The sequence below is a fragment of the Callionymus lyra genome, chromosome 16 (genome assembly GCF_982586985.1).
Source record: "Callionymus lyra chromosome 16, fCalLyr1.hap1.1, whole genome shotgun sequence".
NCBI lineage: Eukaryota > Metazoa > Chordata > Actinopteri > Syngnathiformes > Callionymidae > Callionymus > Callionymus lyra.
The window spans coordinates 19,964,812-19,982,313 of NC_141833.1; the positions used below are offsets into that span (position 1 = coordinate 19,964,812).

General features: G+C 35.0%; 1 protein-coding gene across 2 annotated transcripts in view; it reads right to left on the reverse strand.

Moving 5' to 3' along the window:
• Window positions 1-9,690: 9,690 nt before the first annotated feature.
• LOC148064102 (guanine nucleotide exchange factor VAV3-like) overlaps window positions 9,691-17,502 on the reverse strand; it is a 70,499-nt gene continuing 62,687 nt past the window's right edge. Inside the window, exons 26-28 of one of the 2 annotated variants that reach the window (XM_087811988.1) lie at window positions 15,291-15,344; window positions 11,294-11,442; window positions 9,691-9,936 (exon numbers count right to left, since the gene is read on the reverse strand). In XM_087811988.1, coding sequence (XP_087668114.1) covers window positions 9,898-9,936; window positions 11,294-11,442; window positions 15,291-15,344 — 242 coding nt within the window. In that variant the 3' untranslated portion in view covers window positions 9,691-9,897. The remainder of the gene's footprint in view (window positions 9,937-11,293; window positions 11,443-15,290; window positions 15,345-17,502) is intronic. The other variant, XM_087811989.1, reaches the window with a different exon arrangement.

Below are 17,502 nucleotides of genomic sequence, written 5' to 3' on the forward strand. Positions count from 1 at the left end.
CATATTTTGGTTTGAAAACAAATGAAAGGAGTTACAACTGAGGACGAGAGGATACAGTGACTCCAGCAGCTTTTAAAGCTGATGTTTGGACATATTTTGGTTTGAAAACAAATGAAAGGAGTTACAACTGAGGACGAGAGGATACAGTGAGTCCAGCAGCTTTTAAAGCTGATGTTTGGACATATTTTGGTTTGAAAACAAATGAAAACAGTTACAACTGAGGACGAGAGGATACAGTGAGTCCAGCAGCTTTTAAAGCTGATGTTTGGACATATTTTGGTTTGAAAACAAATGAAAGCAGTTACAACTGAGGACGAGAGGATACAGTGAGTCCAGCAGCTTTTAAAGCTGATGTTTGGACATATTTTGGTTCGAAAACAAATGAAAGGAGTTACAACTGAGGACGAGAGGATACAGTGAGTCCAGCAGCTTTTAAAGCTGATGTTTGGATATATTTTGGTTTGAAAACAAATGAAAGGAGTTACAACTGAGGACGAGAGGATACAGTGAGTCCAGCAGCTTTTAAAGCTGGTGTTTGGACATATTTTGGTTTGAAAACAAATTAAATCAGTTACGACTTCATCAAGAGTCATGTGGTCTGTAAATTCTGCAACACTAGATGTTTTGACGGATAAAAAGTGTTTATTCGGAAGTTACGGTCCATGAAAAGAAAGCCGTGCGCGATCGTAACCACCATGAAAAAAGGCAGAAAAAGGAAGTTAACGTGTCGAGAGTTTCCATTTGCACTCCAGCGGCTCGTCCTGTGGAACTCGCACACCGGGGTCCACTCGCACAAAACTCAAGTGTTATGTAAGTTCTCCCCTGACATTCCAAGTTGGCGAGGGCAGTCCGAGCCTCCATTGTTGCGCACAGTTTGTCTCTCGGAACAGGAGAAGAAATGAAATAAATCAAGTCTATTTATGCAGCAGCACATCAGGTATGGCATTTACTGAGAGGTGGAAGCAGCGAGCCATCTGTTGCTTCATCAAACTCCTGTTCACATACCTGACATCACACAGCCAGCTGGTGGGTGTTTGGCCGCTCTGGCACGCCGAGTCAAAGCGCGATCAATACACCGAACAAAGGGAACGCTAAGTTGCTTGTGTTGAGGCGGAAATGTTTTTTTTCTGTAGCTTGTTTTTGTACCAGAGACGCCAAAGGGAACAAAGTTTCCGAAGATATTGTGAGTGAGAAACCCTTTGAAACAGAATTCTATTCAACCATACATTTCATCAATATATATCTCTCTATTACAGTATATATATATATATATATATATATATATATATATATAATATCAGATACAAAAGCTTTCTTTGTGACACATTATCAATGTTTTAAGATAAAATAAATAAAAAGCTCTTTTTTTTCTTATTTTTCAACAATTACAATTTAATGAGAAGAGTGTTCTTTTTAATACAGTATATAAAAAAGTCATTTATATATATTTGTGTCTTAACTTTTGTGTCTACAAAAATATAAATGAATTTAAGGAATGAAAAAAATTGGGAAAAGATTTACATTTGATTTCAAAACTAGTGAGATATTTTTTTAAAGTAGAAAAGGAGCTAAAATCTATTTGTAAATTCTAATTCAAACTCTTGAAACCGTTTTTTTTAAATTAAAAAAAAAATATTTTTTAAATAAAGTATTTTTCTTGGAAAGAAACCATTTTTTAAATTGAATTTAAGACTTGTGAGTCTATTGTTATTATTTCAAATAAATAAGTAGCTTTAAAATGCTTGTAAATTTGAGACATTTATTTTTTTAATGAGATAAGGAGCTTATCAATATTTCTAAATTTTAATTCAAACTTGCAACACTATTTTTCTTTATTTTTGTTTATGTAGATGTGTAGATAAGGAGCTTAAAAATATTTTCTAACTTTAATTAATATTTTTTGAGACCCATTTTTTAAAAGCATTTTTAAGTAGACAAGATAAATAAGATCGTTTCAAAACTTATCAGTGCTCTCTTTGACTTTTTATTCAGAAGATATGATTGTAAATTTGAATTCAAACTAGTCGTACCATTTTTTTAAAGCATATTTGCTCTTTTTGCTTTTTTATTAAATAGATAAAATATTTAAGATAATTATAAAAGCTGTGAGTGCTTTTATTTAAGTAGATAATATTTGTAAATTTGAATTGAAAACTCGCGACACATTTTTATCAATATTTGGTGAAATAATTTTTTTTTTATTGTTTTTTAAGTAGACAAGATTTATAACATAATTTCAAAACCTGTCAGCGCCCTTTTGAACTTTTAATTAAGTAGAAAAGATTTGTAATTTTGAATTAAAACTTGTAATACCATATTTTTTTCAAGTACATATTTTTTTTTGAAAGAAGGCCATTTATTTTCCTTTAAAACTTGCGACAGATTTCTTTTTTAATTGATATAAGGATCTTAAAAATATTTCTAAACTCGAGTTTAAAACTTTTCAGGAGCTGAAAATATTTTCTAATTTCAATTAATATTTTTGAAACCATTAAAAAGAAAAATATCAAGTCGTTAAGATTTTATAAAAATGATTTTAAAAGTTGTGACGAACACTTTAACATCTTAGAACTCCAGTCAGGCTGTTGAAGAATCCTACGTGTGTCACGCAGAAGTCGTCCATCAATAAAACATAAACATCGAGTTCCTGTTGTTTTTTTCTTTATTCTCTCCTTGAGTCCGCGAGCGACTCGATGGACCATTTGCTTCATTGTAAACATCTTTGAGTGGGAAATAAAAACCTTTGACGATGTTTAAACCTCCATTTAAGAAAATCTCTCAGGCGTCACGAGCATCGAGGGACTAATGTTTACGGCGAGTGTTGCCTTCAATGTCTCTCGTTAACGTGGTAATTGCGACGTTTAGCTTCTCTCAGGTTTTTCAGAAGCATCTTTAATGTTTGGATCTACATTCACGGATCGATTAGAAAAGTATTTTAATTTTTAAAAAAACTTTTTGTATCTTTTATTCACAGGTTCACTTACTCACTTATTGAGATGTGAACCAATAAGTATTTATTTGTTTTTAAATCGAATTATTAAAAGCATAATTAAAACTATAAAACAGGTATAACATTTATTTAAGTAAGAAAAAATAAAAACAAACATAGAAAAATTTGCAAAATGTATCATATTAAAGTAAAAAATACCTTTATCTCGGTAATTATGACAAAGGTTTAATAAAAACAGGACCAATCATTGAAAATCTTAAAATAAAACCGTGGGAAAATTTGATTTAATTTTATATTTTATTAAAGTAGAAGAAAAACTTTAATCTATTAGATTTAATTAAATATCAACAAAAGAGAAGCAAATAACCAAAATAAAAATGGAATTTTCACACAAGCAAAAAAAAAGAGAATTTTTAAAAAGTTAAAATATGTTTTTAAGTAGAACAAAAAAATGAAAAATGAATTGTATTAACTCAAAATGTACAAAAATGAGTGAAAAGAATCTTGAGAAAAGTCTACAAGGCCACATCTACAAGTAATAAAAGTAAAGGGAATATCAAACAAAATTCATAAAGAATAAACTAGAAAAGTGGACGAAATAGAATTTTATGTCCATGTTGAAAAAACTTTGACTGGTGTTTGAATGAGCGAGTATTTTTGTTGTGAAGCCAAACCAGATCATCACTTCTGAGTCAAGATCCCATCAGATCCACACAAGTATCTTCTATCTTCTCTGCACTATTTTCTTTTGTTGTTCTAATGAAACATCATTTTTAAACTGATGGCGCCACCTACTGACCTCTGAACAACATGACACTGTTTCATGAAGCTTCATCAACACATCGCTAGTATCTTCAATGGAATACGACCAACAACCATCGCTGGATTCTGACAAAAAAAAAAGAAAGAAAATTTGCTGAATAAAGTTTCTATTTATCTAACCTGTAATTTCAGATCATTTTTTTAAATAAACATCACAAAGTTTTATGAGAATCTTGTTTATGTTTGAATGGTTCATAGTTCACAGCTGAATAAAGTGTTTAAAGTAAAAAATGTTTTTGGTATTTTTTTTACAACTAAAGTGCAAATACCCACGCGATCCTTCATCTTTGTGTTGCAATTAAATTTCCACCCACTAGGCGGCAGCAGCCTTTACATCCTCTGCACCTACATGAACAAGGAGATCCCTGCAATGACTGAGGACGAGAGGATACAGTGAGTCCAGCACCTTTTAAACCTGATGTTTGGAATTATTTTGGTTTGAAAACAAATTAAAGCACTTACGACTGAGGATGAGAGGATACAGTTACTCCAGAAACTTTTTAAGCTGATGTTTGGAATTATTTTGGTTTGAAAACAAATGAAAGCAGTTACGACTGAGGACGAGAGGATACAGTGAGTCCAGCAGCTTTTAAAGCTGATGTTTGGACATATTTTGGTTTGAAAACAAATGAAAGCAGTTACGACTGAGGACGAGAGGATACAGTGACTCCAGCAGCTTTTAAAGCTGATGTTTGGACATATTTTGGTTTGAAAACAAATGAAAGCAGTAACGACTGAGGACGAGAGGATACAGTGAGTCCAGCACCTTTTAAAGATAATGTTTGGAATTATTTTGATTTGAAAACAAATTAAAGCACTTACGACTGAGGATGAGTGGATACAGTTACTCCAGAAACTTTTTAAGTTGATGTTTGGAATTATTTTGGTTTGAAAACAAATGAAAGCAGTTACGACTGAGGACGAGAGGATACAGTGAGTCCAGCAGCTTTTAAAGCTGATGTTTGGACATATTTTGGTTTGAAAACAAATGCAAGCAGTTACGACTGAGGACGAGAGGATACAGTGAGTCCAGCAGCTTTTAAAGCTGACGTTTGGACATATTTTGGTTTGAAAACAAATGAAAGCAGTTACGACTGAGGACGAGAGGATACAGTGACTCCAGCAGCTTTTAAAGCTGACGTTTGGACATATTTTGATTTGAAAACAAATGAAAGCAGTTACGACTTCATCAAAAGTCATGTGGTCTGGAAATTCTGTAAAACCAGAGTCAAGTACTGGACAATACTACACATATATCCTTGTTACTACAGTATCATAATGTATCGTGATGTCTATTGTATCGGGAGATTCTTGCCAATACACACATCTTTTAACCTTAACCCAAAAAAAGAAAGAAAATCTGCTGAATAAAGTTTCTATTTATCTGACCTTTAATTTTTTTGAATATACATATACAATATACAAAGTTTTATGAGAATTTTTTTCGTGTTGAACTCTGAGCTTAGTGTGTTTTGGAGCAGCTCAAGCTTTTGCTTAAAAAAAAAATCCCTCTTTAGCCCCCATGTGGAGATCTGGAGGGCCTGAGAGGCAAAGCCCAGGGTTAAGCAGCTCAGCGTGCAGATGAAGATGATACTTTTCTTTTTGTCTCTCTTGGATTCACACACGCCGTCGCTTTCTTTATTTCTTTATCCACTTCACAGCGACTTGATGTTCCTCTCTCTCTCCGGCTGCTGCTGCTGCCAGGAAGAGGCAGATTTACAGTAGAAGTGACTGGAGATCGTCCTCGTGTTCTGGTCATTTTAGTGTCGGTCGAGTCAAGAGGAAGTTATGAACGTGTTCGTGACGAATGAGATTTAACTCGGTTTTAAAAGAAAAATTGAAACTGAACAGACGCTCGTAGCTAAAGAATCCTCTGAACGTCGAATAAATCTGAGAAGAATAGGAGTAAGTTGAACAAAATCGATCATATAAGTACCTAAAATATATAATTTTAAGTTAATTTAATTGATAAAACGTGAATTTAATTTATAAATTGCAAAAAAACCTTTACATTTATTTAAAAAAAATCACAATATCAACGTATTTCATGCTCAGGATTCAAAATACTAATTACTAGTGGTGGACTGGTGAAGCTTCATGAAACAGTGTCACGTTGTTCAGAGGTCAGTAGGTGGCGCCATCAGTTTAAAAATGATGTTTCATTAGAACAGTTGTTCAAAACAAAGGAAAATAGTGCAGAGACGCCATCTAGTGGACTCTGAAGATAATGACACTGTTTCATGAAGCTAAATGTAAATAATAAAAATGAAAAAATAGTAAAATAAGAAAAATTTGAGAAAAATCAAATAAAGAAAATGATCAAAAGACAAAATCCAATTAAATAATATTTTTAAGGAAATTGTACATTTAAAATTGTGGAAAAATTTGTAAAAAGGGTCTAAATGCGTATATAGTCTACGTCGCTCTGTGTCCAAAAATTTAAAAGAATTAAAAACTATTATTATTAATAGGGATGTTGGAATATATTGATTCAGAAATATATCGCAAAATTACTTTTTAACTATCTATCTTGAATCTATATTCAATTTAATTTGTATTTTTTTAAATGTTGTTTATTTTTTCTTTGAATCAAGTTTTATTTTTCAACCATTGACATTTAATGTTTAACAGCTGAAATAAGTGTGTTGAAATAAAATCGATTTAGTTTTATTTTATTTGCAAGTAACATGCAACATTTCACAGCGTTTGTTCATTTTTATGTTGCAATCAAACTTCCGGCCGCTAGATGGCAGCAGTAAGTACTCTGAGATCCCGGCGATGACTGAGGACGAGAGGATACAGTGACTCCGCTTTCACATTTAAAAGAAGATTTAAATCCCACGGGATACTGGTGATTACTGAGGACGAGAGGATACAGTGAGTCCAGCAGCTTTTAAAGCTGATGTTTGGAATTATTTTGGTTTGAAAACAAATGAAAGCAGTTACAACTGAGGACGAGAGGATACAGTGAGTCCAGCAGCTTTTAAAGCTGATGTTTGGACATATTTTGGTTTGAAAACAAATGAAAGCAGTTACGACTGAGGACGAGAGGATACAGTGAGTCCAGCAGCTTTTAAAGCTGATGTTTGGACATATTTTGGTTTGAAAACAAATGAAAGCAGTTACAACTGAGGACGAGAGGATACAGTGAGTCCAGCAGCTTTTAAAGCTGATGTTTGGAATTATTTTGGTTTGAAAACAAATGAAAGCGGTTACAACTGAGGACGAGAGGATACAGTGAGTCCAGCAGCTTTTAAAGCTGATGTTTGGACATATTTTGGTTTGAAAACAAATGAAAGCAGTTACGACTGAGGACGAGAGGATACAGTGAGTCCAGCAGCTTTTAAAGCTGATGTTTGGACATATTTTGGTTTGAAAACAAATGAAAGCAGTTACAACTGAGGACGAGAGGATACAGTGAGTCCAGCAGCTTTTAAAGCTGATGTTTGGAATTATTTTGGTTTGAAAACAAATGAAAGCGGTTACAACTGAGGACGAGAGGATACAGTGAGTCCAGCAGCTTTTAAAGCTGATGTTTGGACATATTTTGGTTTGAAAACAAATGAAAGCAGTTACGACTGAGGACGAGAGGATACAGTGAGTCCAGCAGCTTTTAAAGCTGATGTTTAGACATATTTTGGTTTGAAAACAAATGAAACTAGTTACGACTTCGTCAAGAGTCATGTGGTCTGTAAATACTACAACACCAGAGTCAAGTCCTGGACAATACTAAAAATATATCCTTGTTACTACAGTATTAGAAAATATTGTGATACCTATTGTATCGCGAGATTCTTGCCAATACACACCTCTATATATACAGTCCTGTACGTCAGTAAAAAAGCAAATTGGTTTTCAAACTTGGCGTCGACAGTAGGATCATTTCGCAGCTGGAATGTCTGACGCTTAAATCCCTGGCGACGACCTTGGAGAACCGGACGTAAAAAAATTGACACTCGAAATTTTCCCGACATCAACTAATCCGACCTCGAGACCGAGGTCATCCGAACCCCTTTGATGGTCCGAGCGTCGCTCCGGCGTCTGTTTGTCGAGTCATTAGTTCCACTTCGGCCCGTCGGACGCAGACGAGGCTCGTGATGCAAGCGACGCCTCGCTTCCTTCGCCGAGGAGAACATTTGTCCGCCGGAGAAAAAAAAAAAACATTCACAATTCAAAGAGAATTCCTTTATTAAATATTGACGCCACACACACACACACACACACACTCACACACACACGTCGATGAAGGGAAACGGCCTCACTTACCAATGCTACCTTGCTCAACGGTTACATCACACCTTCTGTCCGGCAGGAGCGCGAGGTAAACACTAGAATCCACGGAATGTGAAAATCGCTCTCGGGTTTCCACGGCGATGATCAATGGCGGGAGTTTAGAAGCATCAGATTATACAGTCCACCCACTGAGGCTCTTTGTGATTCCTTTTTTTTTTTTCGTTTTTTTGTTTTTTGGGATCATTTTCTGCCTGTTCATGATGAATTTATCGCAAACATTAAGACCGAGTCTCGGATTCGCCGACATGAAACACAATAAATTCTTTTGCTAATGTTGTTTTGCTCAGCGTGGAATATATGGAATGTGAGGCAGACAGATGATTTAGGCTTTTTTTCAGTCCAAGTTGAGACATTTTTCTGTGATTATTTAACTCATTTTAGTGTATTAATGTTTATTTTATACTTAAAATATGTCACATCCATACTATTCAAGACTAAACTTAAATGTAACTCCAATTTAATATATATTTATATTGTGTATTGTGTGATAAACCTGTCCTTATATATTTTCTTGATCTCCCAGAGGATATGGATGTAAAGTTGCCAATCTGTCATATTTGTGTTCATGAATATGCATAATTTCTTTAAATAAATACATTATTATTTTTAGCTTAGGATGACATTTTTAAAGTCTATAATAATGTTTATGACGGAAAAAGTCCTGAGCTAAATCTAATGGGTTTATCTTATTTACGTAACCACATATATATATATATATATATATATATATATATATATATTGCACTAACTTTCTAAAGGATCAGACCAGCTTGGAAACTCTGTGTTGTTCTCACTTGTACAAGTAAAATGTGTGACTTTAAACCAGAGCTGATTTATATTTGTTTTAGCAAATTTTAAGTCAAATTCCTAACCTGACAGTGTATAATTTTTTTTGTGTGTTTTATTCTAACACTTATATTTGATATTTATTATTTGGCTTCCAAAGATTTTACTTTCATTTATTGTTATTATCCGAAATAGTTTTTAATGTTGACATTAAATAAAAATATTTGGTCGACAATTTAATTTCAAATTAACAACAAAACATATATATATATATATTTATATTTTTTATATATATTTTTTTTATTTTTCTTACATTAATATTTGTCTAATTTTGTAGATTTTTTTTATATTTTCCTGGATTTTGTTTGCATTATTTAACAATAAATATAACTTTTTCGCTCTCAACATGTTTATTATTGTGGCTAATAGTAATCAACAAAATATATTATTAATGATTTTAATTATTATTTATTATTAAATAATCAAACTGTATGTGTGAAAAATTATTCAAATTTTCAAATTAAATTATCCAATTAAAAAATGAAACCGACTTATATTTGAATAATTAAATTAAATGATTCAAAGAACGAATTCAATGCCACAATATTTCAAATGTTAAATTGAATCATTATATTAAATCATAATATTCTGATGGCACTGATATACTTCCATATCAAGCAAAGCTGAACACTCAGAGCGCCCCCTACCTGTTGCTGAACACCTGGAGACTTCTGTGATGTTCATCCATCATCTTTGTTTTTAACTCCTGAACTTCTCAGAAGCTCAAAATCTCTCGACGTGTCTCTTCTATGATGGTCGACAGCAGCAGGAAGAACAACTTCTATCAAGTTCTTTATTCCTCGGGTGTAAATCCACTGGTTTTCCAAGAACATTTACACATAAATATTATCGGAGGAGACTTTGGGTTCATTCGTAGCGACGTTAGCTTCGAACATCTGTCGCCTGCGAGTCTTTGAGTTTCTCGTACAAACTTGTATTTTCCGTTGAAGTTGGAGGTGAAAAAAAAAATCCTCGGTTCTGCGGCTTCATTCTTCTTCTACGTAGGTGGATGGAAACCAGCCGACCTGCGGAATTTAAAAAACAATCTTCACAATCTTGGTAATTTTTTCTTTTCCTCAAAGAGAACGATGGATTATAAACTGGTTAAAAAATTCTCACAGTGTTTGTAAACAAGAGATTTTATTGGATTTGTGTTTAAAGGGCAAACTCTTCATTGGAAGTTTTTTATTTTTCTCAATATTTTACTTAAGGACGTTTGTCAATTTCTCAATGAAACTTAAACACAAACACATGGTTCTGGTTCCGGTGCTGTCGCCTCAAGACCAGAGGTGAAGAAAATGAAAAGATTATTTAAATTTTTTTGCTTTTTTTCCTCTAAAATGTGTCAAACTCACAGTCAATATATATATTACTTAGTGATGATAGGGAAATACACTCTAAAAGATTATTTTTATTTTTTAAATATTTGCTGTTTTTTTCAAAGCGGGTCCCCGGCTCTAGGCTAATGGTTTTTCTGGGGGCCTTGGGATGGTGAAGGTTCTGAACCCCTGGAATAATAGACTGAACCTCCAAGAACAAAAATACATATTAAGACTTTTGTTCTTTTACTTCCTGTTAGACAGTTTGGTTTGAACATACATTTTTGCTTCTATGCTCAAAGTGTGATTGAGTTTAACATCCGTGTTTTAGAGAAGATCAAGCCTGTACTTTAGTTTAAAGTCACACCTTTTACTTGTACAAGTGAGAGTAACACAGAGTTTACATGTCTGTCTTAACCCTTTTTGAAGCACAGAGCTGTTAGTTCGCTGTTATATCTTCATTGCGGCTACAAAAGCCGTTAATTATCTTAGCCTGTACCCAAGCCAAAAGAACAAAAACTTTATAAATAAGATAAAATATGTCATTATGCCTTTTTTATTAAAGCTAAACAAGCTAAATTAAATATGATAGTTCTCAAGTAAGTGTTTTTTCTTTTTAATTTTAAGGAATTAACTAATAAGAAGACAGAAAAAAAATCTAAAACATGTTATGCTGTTGTTTTATGGTGAAATTAATACAAAATAAAATTGTCTATCAAAGGAAATTCAATGTGATCATACTTTGAACTCATAAATACATAAATAAATACTTTTCCCAGGTATGTCTTAGTCATTCTATCCTTAATTTTAATAATTAATTTCTGTGGTTATTATATAAGAATAAGGACAATTTTACACATTTATTTCTATTATAAAATAAAGAAAATGGTATTCATTTGTGGGTGTTTTTTTACATTAAACTTAACGAAAAGTAGAAATAGTCAAATCGTATTATATTCGTATTATGTCTATAAGAGTATTTATAGATGTTTGGCAAACAATAGTTTTCAGGACATTGCGACAAGTATTCCATTAAAGCGAGGACGATAGAAAACAAACCGACCCTGCCGTCGATCTCTCCTCGCCACCATCCGTCGGACATCTTGGTGAAGATCTTGACAACGTCTCCCTGCAGCAGCGACAGCTCCCACGAGTCTCTGCCGCTGAAGTCGTAGTGAGCCACGGCCATACCCACCACCCTGGGAGCAAAGACTGGGCGAGAAAGAGAAGAAGAATCTTACGATCGGAGGACGATTGTTGGCTCATACTTGAGAATCTTCTTCCCTTCGTCGACCGATCCAGGTTCAAACTTCACCTCTGAAGCCTTCGTATAACAGAGACGTGGCTTCTTCATCTTTAAGATGGGATTAAACCTTTAAAAAACGTGTGGAAACCCTTGGATAAGTAGTTGTTCTAGCAGTTTAAAGATGAATCTAGGATTTAAGATGGTGATTAATAGTAGGATTTATGGAATAATCTTAAAGAATCACGAGAATACAAGTGTTTTAGAAGGATTTCATTCATTCTGAGCATCATTCGAAGACTTTAAAGTGTTTCATCTTTAAATACATTTTTATTTCTGATCATTAAGAGACTCATTTACTTTGATTTCCCCGCAGAATGTCCACTGGCTCTATAGTTATTTAAGAGAAGAAGAAGAAGGACGAGGAGAAGAAGAAAAAGAGCTGAATATTTGAATAAAGTGCATTTAAATGTACTAGTATTAACCGACAAAATGTCACCTAACTATTTTTCAAACAGCAGTTCAAAATAAATTTAAATAATTAGTTATAAAAAGAGTGACAAAACATGCACACAAAAAGAGTTACACACAAATGTGTCAAAAACATTCATTAAAAATAAAAAAAAATTAAGTTCATGCCATAATATAAAGAAAAATCTGATTGATGATAATAATGTAATAATAATATTTTCGGTTAAATAAGTAATGTCAACTAATAAAGGTCATGGTCATTATATACAATATATATTAAATTATAATTATAATTATGAATAATAACAAAATGTCACCTAACTCTCTATGAGACATATTTATTTAAAAAAATCGAAATTCCAGAAGAAATTACTAGCATTGGTCATAAAACAATTTAAACTTAAAAAAAGGGGGAAAAAATATAATAATGATAATAATTTAAAAACAAAACTGTAGTTAAAAAACACAGAAACATATTTACATTCACACTAATTATTTAAAAAAAATAAAAATGTAAAAGAATGCCTGGTTATTTAACTGTCAAAGAAAGTAAATAAAGGCTTTATTCAAGTTCTTGTTTAAAACAAACAAACAAAAAATGTTAATAATTAAATAAATAGTTATGTTTTATAAACTTTATTCCAAAAAATCCTAGAAAAAAAACATAATAAATTTGGAATAAAGCTTTATATTTGACGAAAGTAAAATATTTTAGTTTAGTTTGTTCATGTTGTTTTTAAGATAAATCCCATCGATGGATGAATGTGTTCTTGGACTCAACGTCCGATTAAGTTTAATAAATATCTCAGATTCAAATAAAACAAACCTCTGTAACCTAAAAAATCTTAATATAAAAAATACAAACAGCTTCTTAAAGTCTATAAAAACATGTGAAATGCTTTCAAAAGTTCGTCTCATGAATGGCCGACGACGTGAAGAAACCAGTTCATGGAGTTTTCACAACCGTGTGGGTTATCATGAGCGAATGTTTTCTTGGTTTATCGTGTGAAACAAGGCGGCGTCAGCTCGTGCAGGTGAGCTCATATCACGCGTGAACAGCTGTGTCGGTCCGTGGACATGCAGATATGACACGAGCGTGATGACGGAGAAACTCCTCGTGCAAATCACATTCACAATGGCATGCAGAGAAGAAGGTATCAGACGGTCATGCACCGACTCCTGGTTCAATTCTTCAGCAAACATGGTCGTCGTCGTATCTGTCCGGACCAGCCCTGGACGACTGTGAGACCCTCGTGAGATCACGTGGTCAGGAAATGCAAAACAAATAATGTTATCCTTTAATATAACGTGTTGTTAAAATGCACACATTTAGAAGCAACTGATGCCATTTTGTAATCATTTTTCTGGCAACTACAGTACAATCTTAATTATTTTAAATTAATTTATATTAAAAAAAATTAAAAAAAATGATTATCATTGTAATGCACTACAACCTCAAGTCAATATTTAACTTATACTACACATATTTATTACTCCGTAGTATTACTCCACGAGACTCCGTAGTATTACTCCACGGGACTCCGTAGTATTACTCCGCGAGACTCCATAGTATTACTCCTTAATATTACTCTGCGAGACTCCGTAGTATTACTCCAGGAGACTCCTTAATATTACTCCGCGAGACTCCGTAGTATTACTCCAGGAGACTCCTTAATATTACTCTGTGAGACTCAATAGTATCACTCCAGGAGACTTCGTAATATTACTCAACGAGACTCCTTTATAATACTCCATGAGACATAGTATTACTCTGCGAGGTTGTAGCAGACATTTAAACCATATCATGCTACACAAACAGAAAGTACTCTGGATAAATATCGCGATCGCTTCTAGGTTACACTTCCAGTCTACACTACTGTCTAATGGAAGCGATTGCGATATTTATCCAAAGTACTTTCTGTTTGTGTAGCATGATGTGGTTTAAACTTCTGCTTCAAACAAGCTTAATACACAGAGAAATCATATTTTAAAGACTAGATTGTAGAGAACTATACTTGTGTAACTATACTCATGTTTTCTGTTTGAATCAAGTTGCGATAAAAAAAACATGGCAGACTGAGACTGACGATTGCGCTCAAGGATCACTCAGATTTCCCAGATCATGTATAATTTTCTGCTACCGAAATGGGAACTACTACCTAATATTAATGTAATTATTAAATATTAACATTATACTTGGGACTTCAGCAGATTTTACTACGATTAAAGATTAAGTCGTGACAACGATGTCAGGGGTACCGGAGAACCATCAAATGTTTTTCTTAAGTTCTTCAGTGAATTGACATTTACATTTCGGCAAATCAAACAACATGTTACCGTTAGAAACGGAGAAAAAAAATACTTGAAGAGAGAAATCAGTTGATTGGTTGGCGTTTCTTACGATGTTACGATGTCAAAATGTTTATCATGTTCTCCCTGGATGTTTTTTAAAAAGACGAATAGTGGTTAAGAAAAAAGTAGATTTCTGTGTCTTGTCTTCTGTCATGATTTTATTTTGAAACTTATTTAGCATATCCTTTCTGTTTCCTGAACTGTACTGCGCCTGTTGCTCTCACAGCAGCTGCAGCTCGTCACACAATCACCACCTCGGCAGTTGAGCTTAAAGCCACCTCTGCTGCAGCAACAGGCGTCGGATTAGAATCGTCACTCCCTGATATCTACGTTCTCTATTCTCTAGTATTTTTGTCCTCCTTGTGCCTGAGCCTACTTTTTGTCGTTTTTTATCCAGCGATGGTGGTTTTTTTTCTAATTTATACTCTTGTTTTTTGTTTGAGTTTTTGTTCTCCACCCGACTTGTGGTGCGCTTTTACTTCCCTTTGCCTGTGATATGGACACTTGAACTTTGTTTTGTTTTTTTTAATTATTGTGATTAAACCTTTTTGATTCATTACTTTTTTGTCTGTTGTCTACACCTGCACTTGCGTCCACCTCTGGTCTAAACATCACATTCTGTTCAGTTCTACTTCATTTGGTGCTCCGCCCCCTAACCACTTCGCTGTTGGTTTAAACCCAAGGCGAAGCCCGACGGGTGACGAGGTTAGAGGGCTTCGGAAAAAATTCGTAGAACCTGAGATTATGATCATAACTCAGGGGTTTTCAGGAGTTTTGATATGTTTGATTTGGACACGAAGGTGTGAGAAACTTCTTGCCAACAGAGACGTCTGTAAGTAGCGATCACTCCTTCTCCTGGCTAACACATGCACCAGCAGAGAGGTGAAGGAAGGGCTCTCGCCTGAGCAACAACATGCAACGAGTCCATGCGGGAGCAGATGCTTCTTATCGAGAGACGACGGCTGCAAAATGTGACCGAGAACCGAACTTGTACCTGACCAGAACGGCGCTGAGGAGGGAGGAACGAAGCCACAGCTGCCGTGATGAGCTACGAAGCACGATGATGGGAGGATAAAAGAGAGAGGAGAGCAGAAAGATGAGTTCGCTTTTCGACAGAGAGAAGAGAGAACGAGGTTGTAAAGTATAAAAAGAGATCAGTGTTAAAGGGTTTTGTACTTCGGCAACAGTTTCTAATCAAGTTGTTTCAGATGGAATGCTACGGATGAAAAACCCTTGGACAAGAAGTTCACGAGCAATATCATCGAAGGCTCTCAGGAGGAGCTTCACAAACAACTGCTGTCAACAAACCAATATTGTTAACAATATTGTTCCCACTTTATTTGGCAAACATCAGCATCAGCTGGGGTTTTTATATCCGACATGTGGGAGACATTGATCAGCGTTAAAGCCATAGTTCTCTTCAAACTTCACTCGTTTTCTACTCACCCCTGGTCGAGTCAGGGTTGGGATTATTCTCAGTGTAATCTGTTCCTTTTTTTGACGAACTGAGCTCCAGTCGCTACATTAAAATGAACAAACATTTTTGTCTATAACTCTAAAAAGAAACCGATTACTCTGAAAATAATCCCAACCCTTAGTCGACATTAGGGGGAACTTGAGATTTCGAAAACTATAATTTTGAAGCAGGGGTCCTCAAACTTTTTCCTGTGAGGGCCACATAACTTTTCCCTTCTCTGATAAGGGGGCCGGGAATTTTTTAAGAATTTTAAATTACATAAGATTAGAATAGATAAACTTTATGAATCTCTCTTGAGATATCCTGTTGAAAATGTGCCATATAATCCCAAAAATACCGTGTTAGGAGCAAAGCCGAATCGTCTCGTACCAGAATAGCGCGAATGCTCCTCCCATGATGCAACACTAATAGACTCAGGGACTCTTTCATTCGTGCTACTGGACTGTATAATTCTGGGGGCAGGAGTGAAATGACGATGTTATTCTATTATAATCGTTGGATCCTTTTCTTTGCGTTGTTTCTTTTGATCTATGTTCTTTATATTTGCACTTTCTCATCGCTTGCACTTTGTTCTTTTAATTTGCACTTTGTTCTAGTTAAATCTATTTATTAAACTATCGCCTGCTGTGAAATGGAAACCCAACTTCCCGAAGGAAATCTCCAGAGGGATTAATAAAGTTTATCTAATAATAATCTAATTTATTAGATCTCTTTGTATACATGCAGCCCTAACGACATCAACATATAACATATGAATAAATGCCTTTGATAGCTATCAAACAAATTTAATTAAATCTGTTTTAAACATTAACTCCAACATATAACATTGCCATTGTTTTAGGAACGCATTTTTGCCTTATTTTTATTTGTCGTCTTTGGGATTTTTTTCCTTTTCTTCAAAGGAATTTTCAAGTAGATGGATTTGATTTGATCATAACAAAATAAATGTGTATAAAATGCCATGACCTAAAGAGAATTTTTTTTCGTTTTTTCTTTTCTTTTGTCTTGACGGCCCCTTACGAGAGCCCCTGTATATATTGTGGCCCCTGAGCTCACCTCGTACGAATCTCTTCAAACTCTGCCAGAGCACCACAGCGTCACCTACAGGCCTGGTGTCTGAACTGAATCCTATACGGCGGGTTTTCACCTGAAAAGTCTGTTTTTTGAACACGACTGAACGTGACTGAAACTAGCAAGAGACGAGGCAGCTGGGTTCCTGCCTTACCTCGCAAAAAACACAAAGACTAGTTTCTCAGCGCCTCGGCATATTGTTTTTTCTCGGGGCCCTTCGTTCGGTTTCCTCCTCTACGCTGGTATCGAGATCCAATCCATTTTTTGTGTTTTTGTCTTATTTTGGCATGACATCTGTCTTTCCGCGGAGGCTGTTTACCAGATAGAGAACGCGCTGCCCACACTAAGTCTGTCTACGGGGGTGGACGACTTAAGGCAACATTAATCAATCCCACAATGCACTGAGGCAACAGCCGGGGTCTGTCAAGGCTCCCTCACTGACGGTGGCGCCGATGTACAAACACGGCACTTGCAGAGCTTCCCCTTTTGAAGCGCCACGCGTCGGGAGACCGGCGCCGCCGAAAAAGAGGGGAACGAGGATGTAGCGGAATTTTACATCGTAGCAGACATAAAGGCCCGACTTCGTCTTTGTTCCGGGCGGGCGGCCGCCTGCCGCTGCCACCGCCGCCGCTGTGTTTGTTTACATGTTTGTCTCTCT